The 26,465-nt window shown below is 44.1% G+C and overlaps 1 protein-coding gene, 1 long non-coding RNA gene and 1 pseudogene across 2 annotated transcripts; 2 read left to right on the forward strand and 1 right to left on the reverse strand.

Annotated features, from left to right (window-relative positions):
- Nucleotides 1–537: 537 nt before the first annotated feature.
- Nucleotides 538–7,858, forward strand: LOC113951831 (annotated as a pseudogene).
- Nucleotides 7,859–16,385: 8,527 nt separating this feature from the next.
- On the reverse strand, nt 16,386–22,838 carry LOC113952037. Its single transcript, XR_003529358.1, has 3 exons — nt 22,792–22,838; nt 17,341–17,465; nt 16,386–16,683 (listed from the first exon to the last, which is right to left on the reverse strand). It is a non-coding gene; the product is annotated as an uncharacterized LOC113952037 (long non-coding RNA).
- A 1,208-nt stretch (nt 22,839–24,046) lies between these two features.
- NDUFB4 (NADH:ubiquinone oxidoreductase subunit B4) lies at nt 24,047–26,395 on the forward strand. The gene is made up of 3 exons (XM_027653572.1): nt 24,047–24,305; nt 24,550–24,696; nt 26,237–26,395. Exons 1-3 carry the CDS (start codon nt 24,102–24,104, stop codon nt 26,294–26,296), a joined length of 411 nt encoding a protein of 136 aa, XP_027509373.1. The 5' UTR covers nt 24,047–24,101; the 3' UTR covers nt 26,297–26,395.
- Nucleotides 26,396–26,465: the final 70 nt, after the last annotated feature.

The following is a 26,465-nucleotide window of genomic DNA, read 5'->3' on the forward strand; positions in this document are numbered from 1 at the left end:
AGCAAACATCAACTCTGCTCAATCAACAGCAAGTCCGAAAATGATAGGCAGGAGAGAGAGCCGTCTTACAGCAGCACCTTACCCCTAGCTCTCCTCCTGCCTGCCTCCCTACCACAGCCAGAGACATCCAGCTCTGCCTCTGGGGCTGGCAGGCCACTGACTATGGCACCTGCCTCTGCTCCTTGTTACCAGCCTCTTCTCCAGGCTGTGCTACATATCAAGGTTGTAAGAGACCCGGGGCCAGTCAATGGCAAGAATACTTGCTATGCTCAAGCACTCTGCCATCCTTGCAGGCTTGCCTGGCTCAATTTTTCAAGTTAGTTGAAGCAGAGCTGGTTTTGTAACCTGATCTTCATTTTCCCACTTTTTTCCATTTTTCTCATCAAAAGGCTCGGCAGTTGCTGTTGCCTTCAGGGTGAATGTTAATCCTATAATCTGCTGCAGATTTTGTTTGTGTTGGAACATCACCTGTGTAAACTTATCTTGCTCAGGCCATGCAGAGTTTGGTTCACAGAGACTTGCATTTTGGGAGGCCAAATGGGAAATGAAAAAGAAGTAGCTTCCAAAAACCATCACGAAAGATGCCAGTCAGTGGCACTGCAGAGTGAAAGGAGACTTGCTGAAAGCTGTCTCATGGCAGGCAGGTGAGTCTTCTGCACTGGCCCCAGCGTTGCCTCTGTATTGGTGAACAGCAGCCATCACCATCACCCTCCTTCCTTGCATGGGAAGGTTGTGCAGCAGCACAGGACTGGCAGCAGCAGGACTGCCTGGGAGCTCTTGTCCTCACCACAGCTGTAGCCAAGCGATGGCCCCCTTGATATCTGGTTGCATCTATGTTATGAAATAAAACCATGTGAGAGGTCCAAGGCCTGAGGGCACGAGTCATGTCAAGCCACCTAAATTCTCCACCAAAACAGGATGGCTGTGTCCAAACCCCTCTTGCCTGCTGATATGTCCATAGGCCTAGAGATGCTGTCAAACACTAGGAAAGCCGCCACCTATATTCATGCAATAAGTTCTTCAGAGCCTTAAAAGTGAACCCTGGGCTTGATCCCAGACCTGTCCAGGGCGCTCTGATGTGAACAGAAACTGATACCAGACTCAGGGTTATTTCATTTATAAAGAAATAAATGGGAACTGCTCCTTAACAAGTTCTTTCTCAGATTGTGTCCAGGTCTTTTTTAGGCTAGAGCTGATTGGCACAGGCCAAAAAGATGGCCAGAGGGCATGCTAACCATGAAATCAGACAGATGTTTAGATTTTCTAGTATAGATGAAGCCTCTGCCAACAGATCTTGTCAAACTTGGTGCACTTCTGCAGGGGCTCTGACTGACTGGTAGACCAGTGCAATCAGCCAAGGGCAAACCATGACCCTGGAAGCAAGTCATAACAATAAACAGATAATATACTTAAAAGAAAACTAAATTTAAAACCTAAAATGTAGGGCTGTCTGTGTGTGTCAAGCAGGATCACCTAGCACAGAGAAGGCATAGCAAGTATCCCTGGCTGAGATGCCATGAGATCTCCTGGAAGCCCAAAGCTCATTTCATTAATTCTTCTGCATGCAGCAGCAAAAAATATGCCAAGCCCTAGCTGCAAATTGGAGGGTATAATCTCCCTCCTGGCCAAGGGAAATGTCCCAGCCTTGTGAACAAAGGCATTGTTTAAGACTGGAAGCAGACTGGCATGTTTGAAATAAGGAACAGCTCCAAAACCATTTATTTTTCCTTCAAATTTTATCTTTTCCCTCACACTCAATGCAGGCTGTTGAAACAAAAGAATGGCAAAAACAAAAGCATGACAGAAACAAAAGTTTCTGTCATTCTGGGGAACACAATTCCTCTCAGGGAGGTGAAGAGCTGCTCATGCAGAGGCATAGGAGAGACAGACCTTTTGCAGACTCCAACCTCTGCTGATGCACTTCATCTCTCAGCTCTGGTAAGCCCACTCCTCCAGTACAGAGGCAGATGTGAGGTGGGAGTACACTGGTAGTGCTGGGACTCACACCAGTGGAGTAGTTGCATCTTTTATCTTTCCTCCAGCCAGGTGCTCTGGGAGATGGAGGCGCCTGTGGGTGAGACTCTCTGGGCATTGCACATCTCTCCTCACCAGCCTGTTACACTGCAGAAGGGAGCCTTTGAAGAAGAGTTACTTCACCCTTAGAATCACAGTGTCATAGAGTGGTTCGGGTTAGCAGGGACCTTAAAGATCGAGTTCCAAACCCCCTGCCTTGGGCAGGGACACCTTCCACTAGACCAGGTTTCCTAGATCCAATGTGGCCTTGAACACTTCCAGGGATGGGGCATCCAAAACTTGTCTGAGCAACCCATTCCACTGCCTCACCACCCTCACAGTAAACAATTTCTTACTAATATCTAATCCAAACCTACCATAACTCAGTTTAAAGCCATTAGAGACAAGCTTGTCTCTTGTGTGGACATGACAGCCATGCCAGATGGCTGCCAACTATCCCGGAATACCTATGCCAGAGCCAGCATGAGACAGAGAAGGGAAATGTTCAGGATGCAAGTGGTAGAGGAACTGAGCCAGTTCCCCTTACCAGCGGGGCAAGGGGTATTAATGAACTCACATTCAAGCCTGGTGGGGAATTTATGCTGCCAGACCCATTTGCAGAAGCCTGGGGGTATCCCCAATGCAACATGGGGTGCAATGGGAATCAATACCTGCATGTGTAGGGTAGCCTGAATTTGCTTTAAAAATAAACCTTCTTTAGTACACTTCTTTACTTTCATCTCCTCTGACCTCCTCCAGTTCTCCCTCTTTTAGATTTTTGCTAAAAACTGCAACAAACCTTTTTTTCTCCCACAGACCAAAGTCATTCCCTCACGTCTCCTCTCCCCTCCCTCATCCTCTTCTGTAAATACTAGGAAACAAGATTTTTTCCAGCCTCTGGTTCCCTTGCCCTTGCAGGACATGATTTGTTTCAAGTGCAGCTGGCTGGCCTGCACACACATCTGCCAGGAGAGGGGGGTGAGAGGAGGCCAGGGTAGATGTGAAAGGCAGCAGCAGAGGCTGTGCAGGGCTTTACAGACCACCAAGGACTGCTCTGGATTCTAGCACTGTGCCCATGAAAATATGCACCCAAATTCCAGGCCTCATTGCTACAGTAACTGAGCAATGTAATTTTGCTTCCCACATGCCAGGAGATTGGTTAGTAATATGCTGTATTACAGATCAGCAACCAAGTGACAGCAAGAGCAAACAATTTCCCAAGGACCATGAAGGGAATTTACAGCAGGGCAAAGGACTGAATCTGATGTTTCCAGTCCTATCTTTGCCTTTTTGCAGCTAAAGCAAGTGAAACCAGCTAGAACAGCGTGTGAAGTTTCTTTCAAAAGTTGAGGGTGTTCTTTGAGAGTGAGAAGATGGCACAAGATTGCAACATCCACTAAATAATGTGTATTTAAAGGTACCTGAGATGAGTACTTTTGCATTTTGTTTTTGCCATCTGGGTGTAGGTAATGAGAACATAATGAAATATAGGAGCCCATAAGAACCTTTAGTCTATTGGATACTGTAGTAAATAAAGAAATCTTTCCTGAACAACAGATATTGTTTACTAAGCCACCTTCTAATGCCTCATATTCAACAGACTGCCCATGAGTGACTAGTCTGGCACTAAAATGCGTGTTATAGTGTGGCTGAAGCAGGCATCACAAGTAAATGAATTCGAAGATGTCAAAATCATCAGCCATGTTGCCTCTCCCACAGAAAAAGTCTCCCAGCATCAGGCTGCTTCCTGTGGTCCTCCACTGCATACAAAGAGAGCATCTTCCACAAAATCATGTTTCCCCATCAGCTTCAGGGAGACACACTTTCCATATGTTTTGCTACTGCATTGTTGCTGTGATTCTATGGGGACCAATGAACTGAGACAGCATTTTAATATCTGGTTATAAAAAATCCCTTTGCAAGTTGAATCTACATGGTCCAGATATTTATTTGGGTAGAAAAGGTTGGCTCTAAATATATCATGAATTAGATAAATAATTGAAAGGCTTAACATACTGAGTGCATGTCACAAAAATACCTCCCCAAAGAAGAAAAATCTATGCAAAACTGAAGGATAGAATGGAAACTGAGAGTACTCCTTACTAGTAATTCAGAATCCATAAAAACTGCTTCCAGATGGCAAGAATAGCTTTTGCTTCTTCTGTAAAAAGAGGAGCTGAAAGTCCTCCTCCAAACAGTATTTTTTTTTTTTTGGTCCTGCTAGGTGCTTACATGATGAATTCTGAATTTCCTAATTTTTGTTTTCTTGAAGTTTCTGTGAGCAACAGAAAATTTAGCAGTATTATCACAAAAATAATACACCAGTGAGCAAAAATTTCAATTGAGAAGTAATTTCTATTGCTATTAATCTGTTAAAATTATTTTCATTTGCTTTATGTTAAAAAAGTCTAGCTCAAATGACAAACAAACAATTAGGGCAACATATAAGTTTTCTAGTCTTTCAGTTCAGAACGGACAACATTCCTATTATACAGAATCAACTAGGTTGGAAAAGACCTCTGAGATCATTGAGTCCAACCTATGACCCATGTTTTGTCAACCTGTTTTGCCCCCTCCCTCTCCTGGTAACAAGGATGGATTTTAGGAATGCAGACACCAACTTTAAGTGTGTAAGTATACTATAGTGAAAAACAGTAAAGAATTACAAAAGAAGTAGTGGCTTATGAAAGGACACGCTTAGCAATGCATCTAATCATTACTACAGAGAAAGTCTTATGGTGCTTAAAAGAGAGAGATACATCACCAGTTACCCTAAGTACTTATCATCATCCAGACTGCACATCAGCTGGGAAGGCCCCAGTCACAGCAAAGGTCTGAAGAAACTTTCTGGTAGCTGGGAAACCCTAACCAGTGTGTCCATTGGTAGACTGAAGCCTTCATCTCTGCTGTGAGAGGATCCATCTTATACAGTGTTAAACAAACCACCTTACATCATTTGATTGGTGAGGAAAAGAGTCTGGCTTTCCTTCTCTGTTGGTATTCCCCTTAGGCCTGGCTAAGGCCCAAAGGGAGACCAAGGGAGTTCATTTGGACCATCTATTATCCAATGCCCCATGGCCTTGACTAGTCTCTAAATACAGAACTGTGGCTACATTGATATCTCAAATATGAACCAGCTGCAACTATGTGAGGCCCTACTGGTTTTCCTGACCTTGTCTGCAAAGAAAAAGGCATATTTACAGCACATACAGGCCTTACTAATTAACTGATAATATGCTGTGCTAACAAGCATAAATGTGTATTCTTAAAGCATTACTTAGGATTATATAGCATCTTGGTTATTAAGCAGACATATGGCTAAATACAATACTAGGTTGGAGAGTTCAGCTTATAGGTCAACTTTGACTCAGGGCTGGTTCTTCAAGCTCCAGCATTACAGACCCAACACCATCTTGTCAACTAGACCATGGCACTGACGTCCACATCCAGTCTCTTCTTAAACACCTCCAGAGGGGTCATGCAGTGACTGACCCTCTAGAAAAACTTTGCTTGTGGTGTTTAGCAAGGGGATCTGCAGGCATCAAAGGATTTAGCAGAGTATTTCAGATTATGGATGATAACAACAGCAGAACCCTTGATTTCAAAAGGTTTATGAAAGGATTAAACAATTATGCTATGACGGTAGACAAGGAAGAAGCACAAGAGATTTCCCAGATGTTTGATGAAGACAGCAGTGGAACAATTGATTTTGACAAATTTCTTGTTCTTGTTTCTTGTCTGAGACCTCCCATGTCAAACGCAGGAAAAGAGCTTGCCATGCAGGCATTTCAAAAGTTAGACAAAACTGGAGATGATGTCATAACAATTGAAGACTTACGAGAGGTGTACGATCCCAAACACCATGCCAAAAATCTAAATGGAGGTCACACAGGGGGATTCAAACTCCCGAATTCCTTAAAAGAAGGTGTTGCAGGACAAAACTTTCTGAATTCCCTCTCCAGAGCCCTAGAAAACAACCACAGAACATGTCAACTTGGAAGGGACCCACAAGAGTCATCAAGTCCAACTCCATACCTTGCACAGAAACTACTGACACCCTCACCACCTCCTGAGTGGAGATATTTATATCCCCTGAGCAACAGTACCCACCTGATTACTGGGGACAGCTGAAGATATCCGGGTTTAATTTGCTGTTTATCACAGGAATTAAGGGAGCAAATTCCTTCCACTGGAATTTCCAGAACAAGCTTCAGCTGCTTATTTCTTATTGTTCCACTGTCCTCAGCCAGTATGTATTATTATGTACAGCTCAGCTATTCAAAGCCACTTTAATTTACCTGCAGATCATATTACCTAGCCCACATTTTCAGATTTATATCTCAAATGGTCTCTTCTTGCAGTGCCTGGTGATGTGACTGGGTCCTGCTGATTTGATGGATGGGTCTCAAACACTTGGTGGTTCAATTGAATAAGAGAATCAGGGAAAATGCAGGTTTTTTTACTTCTACATAATTGCCCAAAACCACAGAAGTCTACAAATCTCGACTCATAATATCAGATCCATGTATGATTTCACTGCTGGAGATTCAGCAAAACCTCTACAAAGTCAATGAAACTTCAGGCTTTGAAAGCAAACTTCCCACTTGAAAGCAAACTTCCCACTTGGAAGCAAAACTGAAGCAGAAAAAAAACGATTAAGACAATAAGCCAACAGTTTTAGGCTCTTAACACATTTTGTGAAGAAATAAAATGCCTGTGATTGGGCACTCTGTTCCTGTTTCTGGGACACCTATAAAATAAATCTCAATCTATCCTTTCATCATTTGAAACCAATATCCCCAGGTCCACTAGGTTTAGTGAACTGAGCAGCCCGCTATGCACGGAGTGAGAAGAATAATTTCTCAGCTGATAAACTGTTGCACCAGCCTTCCCTGGCAATTCATTTTAAGTGTGACTAACCATACAGTCTTCTCACACAAGCTGTTTTAATTATTTCAAAGATTGCTATACACCAAAATATAATATCCAAGCACAGACAGCTCCACTTCATAAGATACCTTTGCAACCACAGTTACATGCAAGCCTTTTCAGCTATCTATGAACATGTTCCATGTTCCTCCATGTAACAAGAATCATGCCAAGCACCAGGCTCTGGGCTTGCTTTTGTGGAAAATGGAGACCAAGACAGAGAGACGCCTTTTGATGAAAGCTGCCCTTGCTCTATTGCTCCATACTGCTGAAATGCTGAAGGTGAGGCAGAAAGGGGAGACTGTGTGAAGTTTTCACTTGGAAAGTCCTTTTAAAGTCAGCAGGTCTAAGGTATTCAAGTGTAGCTAGTGACAATTTGCCACTGTACTGGTGAGGAAACAGATCTGGGGACCTGATGCTCAGGAATCACTTTCCTCTCTCTGTAACTTCTAACTAATTCCTGGCATGACCCTGTGTGGCCTACACTCAACTGTCTGTGCAAACAAAGATGCAGGAGGGGAGCGTTCAGCAGTGGATGTTTTGCAGCAGGAAGGGCTTTGCTGTCCTCCTCTAGTGGCAAAGTTAACAGGCATGAGGAGTTAGCAGGGTCTTTTTGGAGGCTCTGTGTGCCCAGGAGCAGCAACATCATTTTATTCAGGATTCAAGAAGTCTGCAAACTGAAGATCCTCAAATTTTGGTCACAAGATCACTTCAGCAGGAGTGGCTGCAAGAGCAGTGGCTCCTTCCCGAGCTGTGCTGCATCCATAGCCTGATGGAAGGGGATGGTCAGTTGCTCAAGCAACACACAGATGCTGTGCTGAGGTAGCTCACATAACACTTTTGCCACACTCCTCTAGGTCAGCAGCAACTGCAAGAAACTCATTCTTCAGGGATAAAAGGCTTCACAGTTGGGTAAACAGCTCACTCACCCTAATCACACGTATTGTTGCCAAAATCTATTTGGTCTGCGCTCTTCGTGCAAGCAAAACTCTTCTGCTTGCTTTTCTCCCACATCTGAATCTGAATCAACTTAATCCTGCAGCATGACCTATTAAAAGCTTCCTAACTCTGCTGCGTGACAGGCTTGTTATAAAGCTCTAAGAGACAGAGCAGGTATCAAAGCACTCAAATGCTGACAGCCCTGGCTGCATACTTTGACCTGCAATAGCTGTGATGGTCAGGGGCATGCTGTCAATGAATAGCTGGAGGACTCCTCCAAAATGTGCCATTCCACCTGGACAATGGCATGCCCAACACAGGCAAGCCTCTGACTGCAGCAAGGAAACCCTGACTGCACAGGGGACCTCCCCTCACATGGGAGCTGCTTGAATCACAAGGGCAATACAAGCCTAACCAGAGACCAATTACTTTGGCAGGGGTCAGAGTGTGCAGACTCTACCTTTGTGTTCTTGGACTGGATATTTGGTAAGGTTTGAACTTCTTTCTCCCCTGTTCTGCCACCAGAGGGCACGGCTCTCTTCTCTGCCGGGGAAGCATCAGCCAGCAAGGGCAAGGAGATTGCCGGCTGGAGAAGTGTGATGTCCTTTTTCTCCCGCCTCCCTCTATACCTGCATTTCTGCCTTTTGGCTGGACCTGAAGCCCTGTCTGAGAAGAAGAAAGTACCTGAGAACTTTTCTCGAGGTGGAAGACAGACAGTTGTCACTTCATATGGCTTGGGACAGCGTGCCACTTGTCTCGATCCTATGTGGATCCTATTTAGAAGCAGCTCTGCCAACGCACCCTGTCTCCTGTCTCAGCTCTGCCCAGTTTGCACGGTGCCACAGGTTTGTGCAGCGACCACAGCCCTGCCTGGGAGTCAGTGAGGCATCAGGCAGAGACTGGGGCATGTGTAGGTGAGGCGTGCTGCAGCTCTTGACCTGTGGGAAGCAAGCTGGGTACTGAACCAGATGCTCACTCCTCCTTCACTGCCACTTCAAAACCTCAGCATTCAGGGCAGAGGGTGACAGGACAGTGACCTTTTTCTGCAATGGTCATTTGATAAACAGCACATTCTATTTTATTTCTTCTCCAACAGCTGCTGCCAGCACAGTGTGACAACCAGCATAACCTCTGCTTTGACGTGACAACAAAAATCTAACCAGAGCAGCTACAGATTTAAGCCATTTTCATCTTATTCCTTTTTTCTTTTGCCATAAATAAAATACAGGATGTTAGTGATGCCTTTGGGAAGTCAGATTAAGGTGAGTTCAGGAACGCTGACAGTGAAACAATGAAGAAACACTGTGTGCATGGTAATTTGCACTAGGTTGAGGCTCAGTTTAACTCAGTTTACAGTGAGGCTTTCCAACAGCCATTGGGAAGAAAAAATTTTAACTTGTAGAAAAGCTCTTTACATTATCTCCAACAAAAGCATTTCCAAAACCAACATGGCCTTTTTGATGCTGTATGAGGACTTAGGACTAACTTCCCAGAGGTATTTCTCACTGATGAGAGTTCATTCAGGAACTTATGCAAATGCATTTCAGGTTGTGAGGTGCTGGGAAATAATTTGCTGTTCCTGAGAAGACATATATGCCTTGTCTCCAACAGTGGCATCTTCAGGTTTTTGGTTTGATGATTAGAAAAGCAAAACTTTGTTTCTAGACATTAGAAGTCAGAAGAAACAGAAGCTGAATTAGTGAAACTTTTTGGTTTAGTCTGATAAACTAAGATTTCATTTATCCTTAGTTAATACTAGAGCAAGATGGATATAATTGTTCAGATGCAAATATGTAGGGAGTTATAAATAACTGTAATTTTCCATCCATATGAACAACCACCCACGTAAAATAGGCAAACATGATCTTACCAAAGTAGTCACTAAATATTGAGGAAGAAATATAGTAAACATTATTTTTATTTTTTGCAGATAAAATGCATATGAACTGGAATTTAGAGATTCAGCAGCTAAAACAAAAATAAAAGACAGTCTAAGATATTGCTATGTCCAAGTGCCAGGTATCAGAGCCTGTTGTGATGGAAAAGGTTAGAAGTCTGAAAGCGGTGACTTTAAACATACAGTTTTCCCAGGCAACCAAGATTGTATTCCCATGGAAGTTATTAGACTGCTAAAATTACAGGGCAATTTAAAGGATCAGCTTTATATAAGCAGAAACATATACAAATCAGCATTCCATGAAGGCTCACCATCAGGCACTAGCTGGTCATTTATGGGTGTCTTAAACATCTGACAAGTTGTCTCTCTACATGCACCAGATGCCTCCAAGTCTGTGGAGCTGCCAGGCAGTCAGCCCTGGAGACTCAGAAAGGGAAAGGCAATTATCACCAGCAAAGAGGAGCACAACATGGATGAGGAGTGCCTTCCCAGTAGACTGGTGGAGTTCCTCCCAAAGGACGTTCAAAATCTGAGCACTAAAACTGGGGGCTGCAAAAGCCCAATGCAGGGCTCCAGGGACATGGTGGGCAGGTGCCCACAGTGCAATACAGCCACTGCTACTCCCCCATGCTTGATCTCCAGCCTGGGAGCTGCAGACCCACCACAAGAAGCAATGAGAATCCATCATCGCCATGGTAAAACCCCTGTGATGTGACTTGTGATTTCTTTAAGTTATCTCCTGCCTAGTGTAAGGCAACTACAAATATTTGCTCTGTCCCCTTTTAAGCATATATTCTCCACTTGCCAAATGGCTCTTACTCTTCTCTGACAATGGCACAGTATAGATGGTACTGAGGAGCTTTGACGTGGCAGCACTGTGGTACCACTACCTTAATCTTGGATGAAAATGCCTGGTGCTATAAATGCTTCTATATATGTATTTCCAAATAATAGGTAATGTGGGCAATCTGAAATGTCTCTGGGCAAAACTTCTGAATTAGGAACTCAGAAAAAGCTGGACTGTTTCCTGACCTTGTGCACTAAGGACCTAGATAACTCAGATGTCAAATTCTCTTTCTACACAGAATTTTAGCCATACTGAGAATCAGCTCTAGTGGTCCTTTTGTAGTGACCAGAGGGGAACCTCAACTAAACTTTCCATAATAATTTTTTGCTTCAGTTCTTAGACATAGGGCTATGCTTCCCTTGTGACAGTAAGATCAAGTCTCAAGATGATTATGTAGCAAACCATGACATTCCAGACTTAGTCTTGGGTTCTTTGGAAAACTTAACATGCAATCTCCATTAAGAAATTCCTGCATGTGGGATGCAGTCCACTTGTAATTCCCCAAACCATCAACAAAATTGGATAAAAATATTATAACAATTGTATAGGCAGGGAAACTGAAGAAGGCAGGGGCAGAGATTTCCCAAGGTGAGAAAGAGAGTCAAGAACAAAATCAGGCCTCACACTGCTTGCAGTTAGGCACAACCCACTAGGCTGCAGCTGGTAGTGGTGAAGGATAAATGAGCATCCCCACAAAGGAGATGGGGGTCACTGCAGCCATCGCTGTAAAAGCTCATCAGTCACATTGGTTAGTGGGTAAGAATAACAGACATCTCTGAACCTCACTGTCCCACTGGTGATGGTGAAGGGGGCCATGGGCTGCACTGCACATCACAGGAAAAGTCCATCATCATGTATGAAGCCTCTTGGCAATTCCCAGCAGGCAGCAGGGCTACACAGCCCTGCCCTGTCAGGAGCTCTTCTGCCTTGAAGAAATGGCACAGTGCTCCTACTCACCCTTTCACAGCATGACGTGTTGTGCATGGATCTCTCGACGCAGCCCCTAAGAATGAGTTTTGGTCCCGCCATCAGGTGGCAAGGTGTTTTGACATTTAATAATCCACCAGGATTTGGGCTGGAAGTGTATTTTCTTTTCTTTCCAGTCCTCCCACACGTTGCATCATTACAATAGGTGTTGTCTACCAGACCAAGCAGAGGGAGATTGCTTTTTTCCTTTTTCCTTTGTGCTTTTTTGCAGGGCCAACACACCAGCTTGTTCTTTCTGGTGAAGAGTCCTTCATTTCATTCCCAAGGAGACATCTGAGAACCCTCTCTCAGGGATGCCTCTGGACAGATCCTGGAAGCTCTGTCTCAGCTTGGCTTGAGATCTTACGTATTCAGTGTTGCTACACGGGGCTCTGTGTAAGTAAGGCCTGTATGTTTTCATTTTCCTCTGTGTTGTTTTCTTTGACAAAGTTAAACAGCAACTGGAGTTCTATTACAACCTTAATATTGTTTTCTGAACCAGATGCTTATTTTAACACTGTACACAGAAACAACAGGAAGTTCCTCTAGAAGTGATGGCGCTAATTATTCAAAGTAATTAGTATTTTTGGCAGTGGCTATTTTTACCCACTGAATGCAACTCAGGGTTAAGAATGAAGGTGTAGAAGAAGCATTACTGATCGCAGCTACAGTTGGTTGGTGCTTCTATTATAAACCTTTGTACTTTCCCTTTAGGAATTTTTCTTTGGGCTGAAACACAGCATACCGGTCAGAATTACTTATGATCCTTATTACTTTTACTGCTTCAGCTGAGACACATCTTGAAAACATATATTAAGTTTTGAATTAGATCAGAGATCCCTTCCTTTTTGAACCCTTCACTATTTTCCTAGTTTGGGACTGCATTGTTCAACCTCCCTTCCCCATTTAGCTCTGCATAATTGTTGGCTACCTAGTGGAAAAGTATTCTAGAGCTTAATAAAGAGCAACAGTTTTCCTATAAGATGTTTGATACTGTCTAAAGGAGTGCAGAGCTTGTTTTGACTCTCTTTTGGTCTCTGCAGGGCAGCGTGAACCCTTGCAGAAAAGACCTCCTTTGTCTAGGAAACAGTTTTGCTGCATCACTGCAATTCAGTTCCTGCTTTCTGCAGAGCTTCATTGATTTCATCTCAGGAAAGGAAGCTGAAGGTTCCTTGGAGCAGGACTCCAGCACACTGCAGAACCAACCAGAACAGTCCACGTAGAATCTCGTGAGGCTTTGGTCACTAATGCAGAAAGGAGCAACCTAAAGTTACGTTGTAAAGTGAAACAGCAGTTATGGATAACTGTCAAAAAAATAACTAGGATTTGCTGTTTGCCATTGGTTCTCTGCAGTTCTAAAACTGAACTAGGACTGTTGTCAGGAGCCAACATTTTCTTGATACCTCATGCTAGTCTGCCTTTGCTACACTCAGGGACACGCCATACAGCAGGAACTGATTTGAGAAAGCACAGAGAACCAGCAGCTTTTGCTGAAAGGAGTTTTCTTGTATTTTTATCATGATGATATTTCTGGGTTTGGTTGAAAAAGTTTATCCAAAATAACAAAACCTGAATTGTTTTCTTTGCCTTTATTCCTTCTTTCTTGTTTACTCCTCTGTTTCCCTTAGCAACTGCTATAAAGAGGAGAAAAAGAAGTGAAAAATAAAAAAACAAAAATATTTTTTTAACAGGAGAGAGAATACTTCTGTTTCTGCCAAATAAAACAGAAATGTTGCATCAAAACAGAAAATATGTGAAAGTGGTTGTTGGGGTAAATTTTGTCAGACTATTTTTATTGGTATTTTTATCACCATCATCATTAACCCACTATGCTTTCAGTGCTACCTCTCATTGCTAGGAAAGACTGATGACTTCTTCAGAAATCCTGGACTGGATCCAAAGATTTCAAGTCCTGAGACAGGGTCAGGCCATAAAACCAGGAGGGTGTCAAACAGTGTTGCTAGGGCAATTCCAGCTGTGGAGCTGGTGATTCACTCCTCCCGCTCTGAACCAAAGACCACATTTTCCTCATCACATCCCGGCCTTTCACTGCCACAGAACGCAAACAACAAGCAACTCTCAAGCAAGAAAGTAATTCTTTGCCAGAGTAAATTGCCTCAAAATATCTGTGCTCTGATCAACTAATGTTCTGTCCAAGGGTCATCCAATCTCGACTCCAAGAACAAGGTATCAGGCAAGGACAAGCCAGTGCTAAAAACATCATCAGCCCTAAAGTGCTAGGGACATCCCTCTGCAGCAAGCTGGGCTCCCTGCTGTGCCTCAAGGTCTCCTTAGGGCCACCCTCTGTAGGAAACTGCTTGAACTCAGTCCTGATCAAATCTGTGACTGTCTGGACTCTAGGACCAAGAAATACTTTTACACCTTTGCTTCTGAACAAGGTTAAGATAACGCAGTGACAGCTTCTCCCTCCAAGAGGTCCAAGGGAAGAGACCTCCCACCACAGTGTCACATCTTGCGGTTGTGTTCCTGTGCATCAGCACAGTGCATCTAAAAAGTTTGCATAAGCAGTATACCATATGATAGGCAGGTCAGAAGAATTTGTCCCAAATCTTGTAAAAAATATAGATGTGCTGCTGGACAGGTTCACCCAATGTTTGATAAAGCTGGTGCCAAATGCAATATAAGTCCACTCAGACAATACAGAGATGCTCGTATCTGGGAGAAGTTGTGCTGTGAGAAAATATGATAAAAGTCCATAAGCTGCCAACTGAAGTTGTCAACTGCTTGACAACTGTCAGAGGTGGGAGAGTACAGCCAGAGGTAACTCTGCTCTGAGGCTGCTCTGCAGGTCCAAAAAACCTTTTCCATCGTTGCCTGACAAAAGGGTAGCATTGCTTTCAGGAGCAGATGTCACCTCTGCGATCCACCTGCAAAAACTATGACTAAGAACAAGGAAATCAACGCTTCATAATTTCACTGATCTTAAAAAATACGCTGTTTTTCAAGATTAGGAGCTCAGTTTTCCTGCTTTGTCCAAGCTCTTTATACAGTGAAATAAAATAAGGAAGGGTCAAGAAGTCGACACAGCCCCACAAGGCAAAGCAAAGGGATGGGAAATGGAGGTTTGCTCTGTGCTGGGGAGGAGTCATACAATTGTAAAGAAAAAGCATTTTGACTTTGGCAACTGTTGTGCAGCGTGAGCAATTTATCATATTTCAAATATTTATTTGGATTTTAGACAAACAGATTTTGGCATATTAGCTTCTCCCATGGGTATACCCCAGACATTCTCAATCCTTGGTGGGAAGGACTATCCTGGAAATAATTAGGCAGGTTGAGGTGCGAGTCACCATCCTTTTTTTCCTTCAATTGATGAGACGTGTTCAGTCCTCAGGGAAATTATGGAGAAATGCAACATCCCTATTAATGGGTCTGGCAGAAGAGGCGTTTTAGCCAGCTGTGAAAGACTGATACAGACATAACAGAACTAGGCTTTGCAATTTCCCATGGACTCATTCAGTTTGTGACCATGTGCTGGGGGCAGCTCTGGTCACTGCAGTGGCTGGTGGACCATGTCATGAACAAGAGGGAGCTGCCTCCCCGGAGCTTGCAGGAAGACCAACACAGCAACAGAAGGTGGGGATATTGTGCCTGTGCCTGAGCAATGAAAAACTCACTCCTGACAGCATATTTCACACAAAGAAAAGAAGGATTAACCTTGAAAAGCATTAATAAAGAGATGGATGGATCCTCCTTCATAGCTCTCACCATTGCACTGCTCTATAAAATTGAAGGGCTGGTTGTAGAAACTGATCAGCCCTCATGTGCTGAGGAGAACCAGCACGCAGTATGATGGCTGCTTGCACTTCCATTGGCTTCAGTTTTCCCTTCCATGGGAAGACTCTAAAGTAACTCAAAGCAAAGGACGAAGAACATGAATTCCCCTGCTCCCAGTGTGCTATGTACACATCACTTGACACACAGAAGATGAGAAGGAACAGGGAGCGGAGTACCACAAAGTTGCAGTTGTCATCTGTTAAGTATTTTGCAAGTGGGTGCCACCACAACTGGATCTTCTCTTGAATGAAGATTCTTGGAAGAAAGTGGGTGAGACACATCCAGAAGAGAGCAAGGAGAAGACTGAGCAGCAAGTGAAGGAGGCAGAGGAAGTCGAAGTAGATTGAAGAGTAAAGAGCCCTTCAGCAGTGATGGCAGTGTGGGAGAAGAGGATTGGGTAGGGCAAAACCATCTGCAGGTGAGTAGGGAGGAAGCAGACACGTGCAAGGCGACGGAGCCAGGAGTAGTAGGAGAGCAGGAAAAGCATCATGTCTAAAGAGCCCCACAAGGATCACACCAGAGGTAGAAATCTTTCCTTTAAAGATTGCAAATCACAATTACACTATTTGGATTAGGGTGATATGGCACTGTAAATATAAGTGGTTTATACAAATAGCAAACCTCTCTGCTAAGAGGTTATCCAGAGAAGTAGGGAGACATTAATTTAGGAGGCAATTTTTAATCTTGGCAGCTGCCTTACCAATCTCCCCAACAAGGCAGATGAAAACTGATGGATACAGGGTTCTGCAGTGCTACAGGGTATTTCTTGTTTAGTGAATATTCCTGATTTATGCAATGATAACAAGAGCCCAGGGAAAGCACTGCTCTGCTTTTCTATTTCTATAGGTCAGAAGTTTCAAGTTTCAGTAGTACCACCTTTTTTTTTAAACACTGAAACACCCACACTGGACACTATGTATCTTTCCCACTCGCTGGCATTCTGCAGCAACAGCCTCATTTGTATTCTGTCTTTTACTTCAGCAAAAAAATCTCCACTCTGCATTGCCACAACTAAGTACTTCCTCACTGCAATACAGAGGTTGCCAAACAGTCACACTAAATTCAACATGTCCCTACTAACATATTTTATTCATACTGATGGTCTGCTTCACAGTGTGTTCCCAAAGACTTGATTTAAAATTTAAGCTCCAGACTTCTAACAAAATATATAAAGGAAAACAAAGTGAATAGCTTTTTCTATGTAGCAGTACGAGAGAGCTGCCTCTCCTTCAAAGCTGATCTATCACAGGTTTCAGGCTGGAGTTTTTTCCTCACACAGGGTTTGAGTGTCTTCCTGTAGAAAGGAAAAAATTGGGACTTCTTAAAGAGTCGTTTTCTATAAGGTACCGCTTCTTTCTCCAGTTAAAAATTAATTTCATGCTGTGGAGAAGTTTGGACTGGATGATCCCCAAAGTGAGGTCCCCTCCAAAATAGTATTCTTGAGTGGACCCCACCATGACAGGCCAAGTCCCTAACAGCCAACCAGCTCTCGGGGCAGTGTATTTCTGTCTTGAGAAACAGGATTTGTCATATCTGTTGGGAATTAAAGTTTCACTGGCCCATCCTGTTTGGATCTTCACACAGCAGGCTTTTCCTTACACTCTGTTTGTGAAAGGAAATCCATCCAAACCCATAATGTAACTTCAAATGAGGCACTGTAGGGAAACTGAAGGCTTTGTGGGCCAGAGCCATTTTCATAGGGCTCTCCTTTGCTGTCAGCAAGTCCAGGCTTTTACCCATGGGTCTGGGAGGCACTTACAGGAGCATCTTCCAGGTGCAATAAAGGCTGCATAACATTTGGTTATGCAGCACTCTTTCACATATTGGATACTCAGGGAGCTGGGAAGTATCTGAGCTACACTAAACTCTTTCCAGAACCCACAGGGAAAAAATGAATCTCCAAGAGATTGTTAGCAGTGTCTCAGATATGTTTTAGGGCAGGAGGACTCACCATCCAAAATTCTCTCAGTCATGTCAGAGAGAAGTAGGCAGAGTTCACAGCAGGCACTGCTACTTTTCAGTACTCACACTGAATGAAGCAGATCTATCCTTTCTTTTGTGGACAGAATAAAACACCTGGGGAGAAATGGGGGAAAAAGAAACATCAGCTGCTGGTGGTGATCTGTGTTGGAACAGCAGGCCAGAAAAGATGCCTCCCTGTGTGAGCCACTTCCTGCAACACTTGCATTTCCTCTCACTGGCTCTTGTTAGCAACTGCTTTGTGAATTTTTGCTGGTGTCAGTATGAGTCCACCCTTGGCACCACACACACTCTCCCTATGGTCATGAGGTTGAGCACTGTTTCATGACAGTGCAGCTCAGGGATGCTAAGACTGGGATGAGCTGGGAGCCAGACAATGTGATGGGGCCAGGGCCAGGTCCAGTGGCAATAACCATAACCAGCCACAGCCCAGTGATGTCCAGGCAAGGCCAAAGTAACAAGGAAGGTCTAAGGTCAAGCTGGGAACTTGAGCCAAGGTGAGATACAACACACATTTCTCACAGCTCAGGCCAGCACTAAGGCCAAGGATCTGAGCTTCAATGCTACTCATGAGCCAGCAGGTAAGGAGAGTCAGGAGAAGGCTGGTTGGAGCAATGACAGCTTGCTGGAGTAGTCCAGTTCCTGACAACCATCATCAGGGGAAGTCTAGGAATAGCATCACCACTTAACTGGTTAAACACTTCTAACACTTCACCAATAACAGGACTTACCCTGAGACATTCAGCTTTTTAATTGCCACTCTACTTTATTCTAAGACCTCTTCCTCTCCCACTTTTCAATGTTACATGACTATTAATAGCTTCTTGTGCAAGGAGTTGGAAGCAGAGGGAGACCTAAGAATATTATACCACAAAATGGTAAAATCAATGACCTGGAAAGGAGTGGAGACAAGATGCTTGCTGCCATCTTCTCCTTCTCCCACCAGGGCCGCCTAAGCGGCACCAGCTCCCTGGCTCGAGAAGTTCAGCCACAGCTATAATTCACTGTGACTCAAAAATTTTACTTTGACAGGAAAAGCTGAAGCAGCAGAGGGCTTCTTGTCACCATCTCTGGACAAGCCAAGGAGAGGTAGAAATGGCTTGTTTAATGACATCTCATTATTCCGGGCGCTTTATGACTCATTAAGTGTCCTGGTTTTGTAACTAACTCCTGCTGAGCTCAACACTTGATACACATTTATGGGTGGCCTGTTGTATGTAGTAATGATTCATAATTCCCCTAACCATGTTAACTCCTTCATTTGCACGACAGGCTTCCTTTAAGCAACTATAAGATAAAGATACTGGGGACCTCAGTTCTTAATGCAGAATGGATTACATTTATCTGGACAATTTAATATGCTGCAGTTAGACACACTTGTTCTGAGCTCAGATAAACTATGCTGTGTCTTAACACCTCTTACACTGCTTCCCTTCCGTATCCATTTGGCTTTTCACCATGGATGTATCCCTGCAGATGGATGCCTGATACTGATCCCCCTTCAGAAGAAGGTCAGCAGCACACATGTCAGAATTTATTTGCTTGTATGGAACAGGAACAGGAGACAAATGACCATTCTTGCCCATTACATGTGGGAACTACAAGTAAGGGACCTCTGTTCAGGAACCTCCTTGTGATATGAATGATTTTGTCAGCTTCTTCCCTGTTTCCCAGCTTGCTTTCTTTGTAAAAGGTCAGTGAGAATTCACAACAGAGCCCAGCAGCATGTTGACCCAGCTTGACATGTGATGCAAATGGAGCAATTGCAAGCACTCAGCACAAGTTTGACAGGCACAAGTATTTTTTTGAGATGACAGCACATTTAACCTGTCCCTTCTGAAAGTGTTATGCATAATCACCTTGGAGATAGGTAGATAGGTCTGTGAATAAAGTTAATTTTTCTCTCATTCACTTGAAGAACAGAGTCACTTATTCTGGTGACTGAAAAGATGTGACTTTGTGTATACAGTCTAAAACATTCAGTCTGTGTATTTTGGGGCATGACTAAAAAGTCACCAGAAAAATCACACAGCTCTGAACTGAAGGTCAGTACCTACTGTAACTTTAAACTCAAGGTGGAAGTTATTTGCAGCTTCAATCAAAAGTGTCATAGAAGTCTGTCTGATTTCAGGTTAATTTATATGAGAATGGTCTCAGAAATTCAGTGGTGTGTCAGACAGTATTCAAGCTGGCTTTGTACTGGGTTTGGTTGGGATGGAGTTAAACTTCACAGCAGTCTGTCTGGTCTGTGCCTTGCATCTGTAGCTAAAATAGCATTGGTAACACACCAAGTTTGGATATTGCTGAGCAGTGCTTGCACAACATCAAGGTTTTCCCTCCAACACCTCACCACCAACTTTAAAGGACTGTATGCTGGAGATGGACAAGAGATTGGGAGGGGAAATAACTGGGACAGCTGCTACAAATAACCCAAGGGATATCCATGCCACATGATGTCTTGCTCAGAAATAAAAGCTAAGGGAAAAGAGGACGATGGGAAGACATTTGTGGTGATGTCATCTGTCTTCCCAAGCAACTGCTATGCATATAGAGGCCCTGCTTCCCCTAAAGCAGACATTTGTCTGCTGACTGGGCTGTAGCGAATGATTTCCTCCTTTTACTATGCTCCCTTGTGCAGCTTTTGCTTTTCCTAGGAATTGCACTTATATCAACCCATGAGATTTTCCATGTAATTTTTTCCCCTGGTCTTTTTGTGGAGAGGAGTGAGAAAGCAGCCGGGTGGAAATCTTGGCAGCCAGTCAAGGTCAACTCTCCACAGGGTTCTGGACAAAGATTAATTGTCTTGACTGGTTCTTTCCATTTTGGTTACTGCTAATGGCAAAGAAAACAGATGATGTAAACTTCAAAGGCATTTTCATAGGAGAACTGTCAATTTCATTTAATACTGCCAATCTCGGACATTCAGTGAACATCAGCCCTGATAAAAAGAAGCAAAACGACTTGGGGTCTTACTTGTCAAGCCTTGGTGCATGAACCCAAAAGGATGTGGTTTTATGACCAGCATATTCTAGTTCTAGCCTGTGTTGCCCTGCTGAGAGTGGCCCCGCTCTCCTAAGTGCTTGTTTTATATTCCCGCTGCTTTCCTTAGGTCAACACCAGCCATCAGGAGAAGAGTCAAAAGAGCTCCATGATCTGGCTGACAAAAACAGAGGCAAGAAGGGTCTTGTTCATTCTTGCAAAATCTTTTGTTTCCAAGGTGGTTTGCAGTAGCAGGCAGGCTGTGTTCAGTCTGCTATAAGGGTGGTCCAGAAGGAGCAGATGACGCAGAAGGTCGGCACAGGAGTACAGTTTGTCACCACAGTATTTCTCACTCTGTGCAGCAGTCCCTGTCAGCAGGAGAAAAAACAATCACTGATTTCAGTCAAGTGCTTTGACTGCAGTATTTCTGTCTTTGTCCTGCATTGCTTTATGCAAGATTTAGACATTTACTATTGGTGACTTGGGCTTTTGCTGAAGGATGTGTTTTAAAGTTAGAGACATGGCTGTTACGAAATGAAGAAAGTGCACAAATTCACCCTTGGAGGAGTGAAAACAACAAATTGCAAAGTACAGGATTCAGTGTCAGAGAATATGCTTCTCTGGAAGGGATTTAGTTATTTTTTTACCCTGTGAAACAAGCGACATCTCTCAGAAAACACTCCCTGTGAGGACCTTGATTCTTCAGGAGGTAGAATGAGTTAGTGATTAGAGATGAAATGCAAAGGTGTTTTCAGCATAGCAGCTGGCTGCTCGATTTTCCAATACAGTACATTACGTTGTTAATGGAAATGTTGCTTTATACCTTCTGTTTTTCTCCCAGTAGAATTAATTTCAGCACTGTTTGCATGCCAAGCATGCACACTCACAGCTATGAGCTCTGGGGAGAGGGAGAAGGCACAGCTTGGACAAAGATTCTGCAACAGGGCTGGGAGCTGAACCTGCTGCCTTCGCCAAGTGACTTCACCACATGACCATCTTTTCTCCTGCCCATAGGAACTGTCTCACACCACTACAGACAGGCATCAGGAGCCAGCAGATTCGGGGAAAAGCATCTGGCTGTTTTGAAGTCCTTTGGGAGATCTGCAGGAACAGGAGTTTTCTGTTCCACTCTGTGATGCAGCAAAGAGGGGAAAAACACCCACCATTTCCCACAGAGTGGCTAACCCTTCCCAGTTTGCTAATCCAACCTACACTCCTGCTCCTGCCAGGAATTAATCTGTTTCAAGGCTCCATGTGTCATTTATTAAGAAATAAGACAGAGCAGGGAGGAATAGCTTTTAAAGAAGAAAGCCACGTATGGGCTGGGAAACACAGGCTGCCAAGTCTTTGGAAACACTCAGAGATGAAAGTACCAGAGGAGTGCCACATGGCAGTGCTGCTGGTATAGGTAATGTGCTGCTAAAATAGCTCTCCACATGCTGGTCATGGAGAGAGACAATTGTGGAGCTGGGGACACAGAGGTCACTAAACCTGATGGTCACAAAATGGGAAAGTAAAGGGAGTAAATTCTTCCATGCAATGGGAGTCACTGACCCAAATTGAAAACTCTGGGGAAAAAAGAAACAGGGCATGTAAGTACTTCCTTGGGAGCTGACTGTGAATGAAGCAGCTTGGTTTTCACTTGGATTTGCAGCCACATGTTTGTGAGGAAAATGAGGGTGGAAAAGCTGGAGAAACAGCGGGAGAGATTTCTGAAAGGACTACAGGCTTGCACTTGAGAGAGGGAAAAGTACCTCCTGCTGTGTATGTGTGCGGGTGCTCAAGGTACATGAACTTCAGGGACATCCAACTTGTATTTCATCCTACTAGAAGCAAGTCACAACTCCTAATTAGCTGCTAAGACCAAAAGGAGATCATCGATTTTCCAAGTGCTTAGGAAAAAGAAGAGTGAAATTTGAAAATGTGAGGCAGAGCTTTTGTTCTATTATTGCAGAGCCAAAGCACAGAATCTTTAAATAAAGTCAGCAGTATTATTTTGTGTGTGCTTAGGAGGAAACTGTAATCCCTCATCCATTACCTGAGTTTGCAGAGTTACCCCAGTGTAAATCAGGCCATAACTATATATGCACAGCCATTGACTTATTTGGTCCCAATCAGCATAACTGCTATCACTGTTTTGTATATCAGAAGAAATAAAAAAACCAGAAAACTTATTTACTGGCAACTTTGTTTCCAGCAAAACAACTTGCACATATTTTCCTACATCTCTGGAGAACAAAGCCTCTAATATCAACAAGAAAGAAACTTCCTAAAGTCAAAACCTTAGAATCATCAGGGTTGGAAAACATCTCTAAGATCACTGGGTCCAACCATTAACCCAGCACTGATGTCTTCTCTCTGGTGATCAGTGACAGGACCTGAGGGAATGGCCTGAAGTTGTGTCAGGGGAGGTTTAAGTCAGATATTAGAAAAAGGTTCTTACCTCAGAGGGTGGTTGGGCACTGGAATAGGCTCCCCAGTAAAGTGGTCACAGCACCAAGCCTGACAGAGTTCCAGAAGTGTTTGGACAATGCCCTCAGGCACATGGTCTGACTCTTCGGGATGGTCCTGTGCAGGACCAGGAGTTGGATTCAATGATCCTTGTGGGTCCCTTCCAACTTAGGATTCTGTGATTCTGTAATTGTAAGAGACTTATTTTCAGCAGTTTGATGTGCATTAACTATGCTTTCTAAAACATAGGAATACTGTTGAAAAGGGCTCCAAAGGCCCCTGCAGCAATGCTCCTCCAGTTTTGTCTCCCAGCAGGCAGCAGGAAAACAACATTCCTGACCAGCTCATTCCCAAAGGCCCTCTTCTTTGCGGGGGTCAGAGCTGCTGGGACTATTGTCCCAAATTAGGTTCTTTCACCTGGTATGCAAGAAGCCAATCCACAGAGTCCAGGTAATTGATTTATTTACAGTTCTGCACAGAAACAGCGGCAAATCCAGAAAGCCAGCAAAAATTTTCACCATTTATACATTTTAGCAAGCAAAGGCATTAATGCTCAGTGGCTACAAGTTACCTAGTTCTCTTATTAATTAGTATTAATATATTGCATTAATTAATTACTATTCTATCTTCTATTGGTTAATGATTCTCTCGCTTCTCATGCTAGTTATGTCCACACGCTCAGTCTTTCACTTCTTTTGGGTTAGTGGGCTTTTTGGGTCATTGGTCCCTGAGTTGGTGGTCATGATCTGCCCCTTCCAGAACCACCTTTAACCCAGTCAGAGCTGATTTCAGCACAATTGCCAAGCTGCCTTTATTAGTTTCTTCCTTATCTTGGGGGCTCTGCCAAATGTCCTTGTGGCCTGTAAATTCTGCATTCTTTGTATCCACCGTCAGTGGTACAATCTTCTTCCCAAGCTTTGTTAACATCCCGGTAGGCCTGAGATCGTTGAAACAGGTCGAGCCCCAAACCTTAATGATTCTACCAACAAGCAATTCGTTTTTCCAACACCTGGACATCACTTAGAGCTTGTTAGGTGTCGTTTCGCGGACTATAAATCTCCTTTCTCATTGATTAGGCTTGAAAGTATACAAAGATCAAACATCAACGGGCAGCCTTCCTTAAGAAAACTTTTACGTATTCCACATTTTTCAACAGGACTGCTGACCCACTTTTGTCCCACCGGCTCCGATGTGCCCCGCACACCCCGAGCCCCCCTGAGGGGAGCGGGCGCTGCTCCCGCCATTCCCGCGGGAGCCGCAGGGGGCGCGGCGGGGGCGGTGCCGGCAGGGCCAGGGTCCAAGATGGCGTCGGGGCCGCCTCCGTCGGCCGCGAAGCTGTACCGGCCCAACGCCTACGTCTCGCTGCCCCCCGAGCTCGACCCCGACACCTACGATGCGTCGCCGGAGAAGCGCCGCGCCGAGGCCGAGCGCCTGGCCATCCGCGCCCGGCTCAAGCGGCAGTACCAGCTGCAGCTCAACAACCCCAACCCGCCCGCCGCCGTCATCGTGAGTGGGGGGGGGGGGGGAGCGGGCGCGGGCCGAGGGGCAGCGGGGGGAGCGCGGGGCTTGTCCGCCTCACCCGGCGGGGTCCGCGCCGGGCCTGGGGCCGGGGCCGGGGCCGGGGCTGGGGCCGTGCCGGAGGGACGCTGCCCGTCCTCCCCGTGACCTTGGTGCCCTTCCCGGCGTCCCCCGGGTGGAGCGGCCATGGCACGGCCCCGCAGGCCTCACCGCGGTTTTCTTTGCACCCCAGGAAGACCCCGCCATGATCCGCTGGGTCTATGCGAGGACTCATAACGTGTACCCTAATTTCCGCCCAACCCCCAAGACGTCCTTTCTAGGAGCTGTTTGTGCGATAGGCCCCATCCTCTTCTGGATCACTGTCTTCAAACTTGACAGGGTAAGTCATCTGGCGACACCGAACGTCGGTGAACAGCAAAAACACCAGATTGTGAAGTATAGATCTGCACCTCAGAATGATTAATACCATTAAAGTAATGAGGGAAGGAAGACTGATACCGAGCCTGCTATCTCAAAGCCTCGTAACTGGTTGCAAAGTCCTGTTTTTCTAAGAGCCTTTTATTGTATGCTGGGTTATGGCCAGTCACAGTTTGCCCAATCAGGCTGTTTTGCTGTAATAAAGCTTTCTGTAGCACTGACAGTGGAAATTAATCATAAGAGACTCTTATTTTCAGCGGTTGATAATGCATTACCTATACTTTTTAAACTTAAACAGGAAGCTTATGGAGGACAGACCTATCAATGTCTCAGTGCAATTGCTTGACCATTTCTCTAATCTCATGAAACAAATCAGGAGGAGTTATAATAATGTTGATTGCAGTGCCTGACCTCAGCTGGATGTTTAAGATTTTGGAAGGTTTATCTTTCTTCCATTCTAACTCCTAAAATGTGGACATCAGAATCTGAGAATGGTAGATGATTATGAAAAACCTCAGCTTTATGCATACATAAGAAAATGCTAGGTAACTGGCAGACAGTGGCTGGTTTTTGTAGAGTATTTGGAGCTGTTGTAAAACATTTCTTGTTTCCCTCTTGCACAGAAGTAACATTTTAGATCAAGTCACTATAATAGAGTCTTTGTAGGGAGTGTTGTTTGCTAGGATGAATCAAAAATACAGGTTTTAGAAAACACGGTGAGCATGTTGATATGAATATTTTTGAGACCTCAGTACCTCTGCAGTATTTTGTCGTACTGAGGTCTTTAATTAGTGCCCAGGATAATTTGTTTTCCTTTATTGCAGTTCCTTTAGTGATGTTTGGGGATTTTTCTTGTTTTTTTGGTAGTAAATAACGCACAATAATCATTATACATTTTTCTCTGAGGAATGTTTGCTCTGTGTCTGGGAAAGCAAAAGATACCCTGCTAAGTCTTAAGCAAATCTGCTGGTTTTATCCAGCAGAAGGAATCTGGGCAGTATCCGCAGTGTCCTGTAATGGTACCTGACAGAAAGGTAAATGACTGCAGAGTGAGATACAAAAGGGTTGAAAGTGAGCACAGGCACAGTCAGGCAAGTTATTAGGAAGTTTCTCCATAATTATGTCTCTAAGCTGGATTATTCAGCCACAAGGAGGAGGTAGAAACTAAGGTACTACAAATTAACTGTTACACAGCTAGTTTGGTGAAAAGTACTTCACAGGAATTGGTCTCTGCTGGCCTGTAAGAGTAGCTAGATGTGAGGTCAGTCTGAGAAGGTCTTTAGTAGGTGAAGTTAAGTGCCTTATTATCTTTTTAACCACAACAGCTCTTACCAGAGTTTGTGCTTATGGAATAATTTAGAGTGGAAAAGACCCTTAAGATCATATATGGCGCTGTCTCTGTGTAGTCCATGCTGAAGTACTAGAGCTGCTGTTCTCTTATCCCAGGCTGATTGAAATCCTTCTCTAGTAAAATAATAACAAGTGTTCTTTTTCTTCCACAGAACCATAAAGAGAGGCTTATCAAAGAAGGTAAATACGACCGGCCGTTCAGTGTATTCTGAGTTCCTGGAATTGCAGTGATGTTCATGGAATATAAATAAAATAAGATGTATTATGTGCTGACGTTTCTCCTTCATAAGAATAAATCTTAATTGCTTGTTGGTTGTCTTGCATCTTTAAAAATTATGGAAAGTGTGATAAAGTAGCATCTCTGTATCTAAACCAGATGGA

This window comes from Corapipo altera, unplaced genomic scaffold (assembly GCF_003945725.1).
Source record: "Corapipo altera isolate COAL_440 unplaced genomic scaffold, ASM394572v1 61, whole genome shotgun sequence".
Lineage (NCBI taxonomy): Eukaryota > Metazoa > Chordata > Aves > Passeriformes > Pipridae > Corapipo > Corapipo altera.

Excerpts from the sequence above, each read along its gene's own strand:
- NDUFB4 (XM_027653572.1), top strand. The coding sequence starts at position 24,102 with ATGGCGTCGGGGCCGCCTCCGTCGGCCGCGAAGCTGTACCGGCCCAAC. Across the intron at positions 24,306-24,549 it reads ACCCGCCCGCCGCCGTCATC|GAAGACCCCGCCATGATCCG; the intron begins GTGAGTGGGGGG and ends TTTGCACCCCAG. Across the intron at positions 24,697-26,236 it reads CTGTCTTCAAACTTGACAGG|AACCATAAAGAGAGGCTTAT; the intron begins GTAAGTCATCTG and ends TTTCTTCCACAG.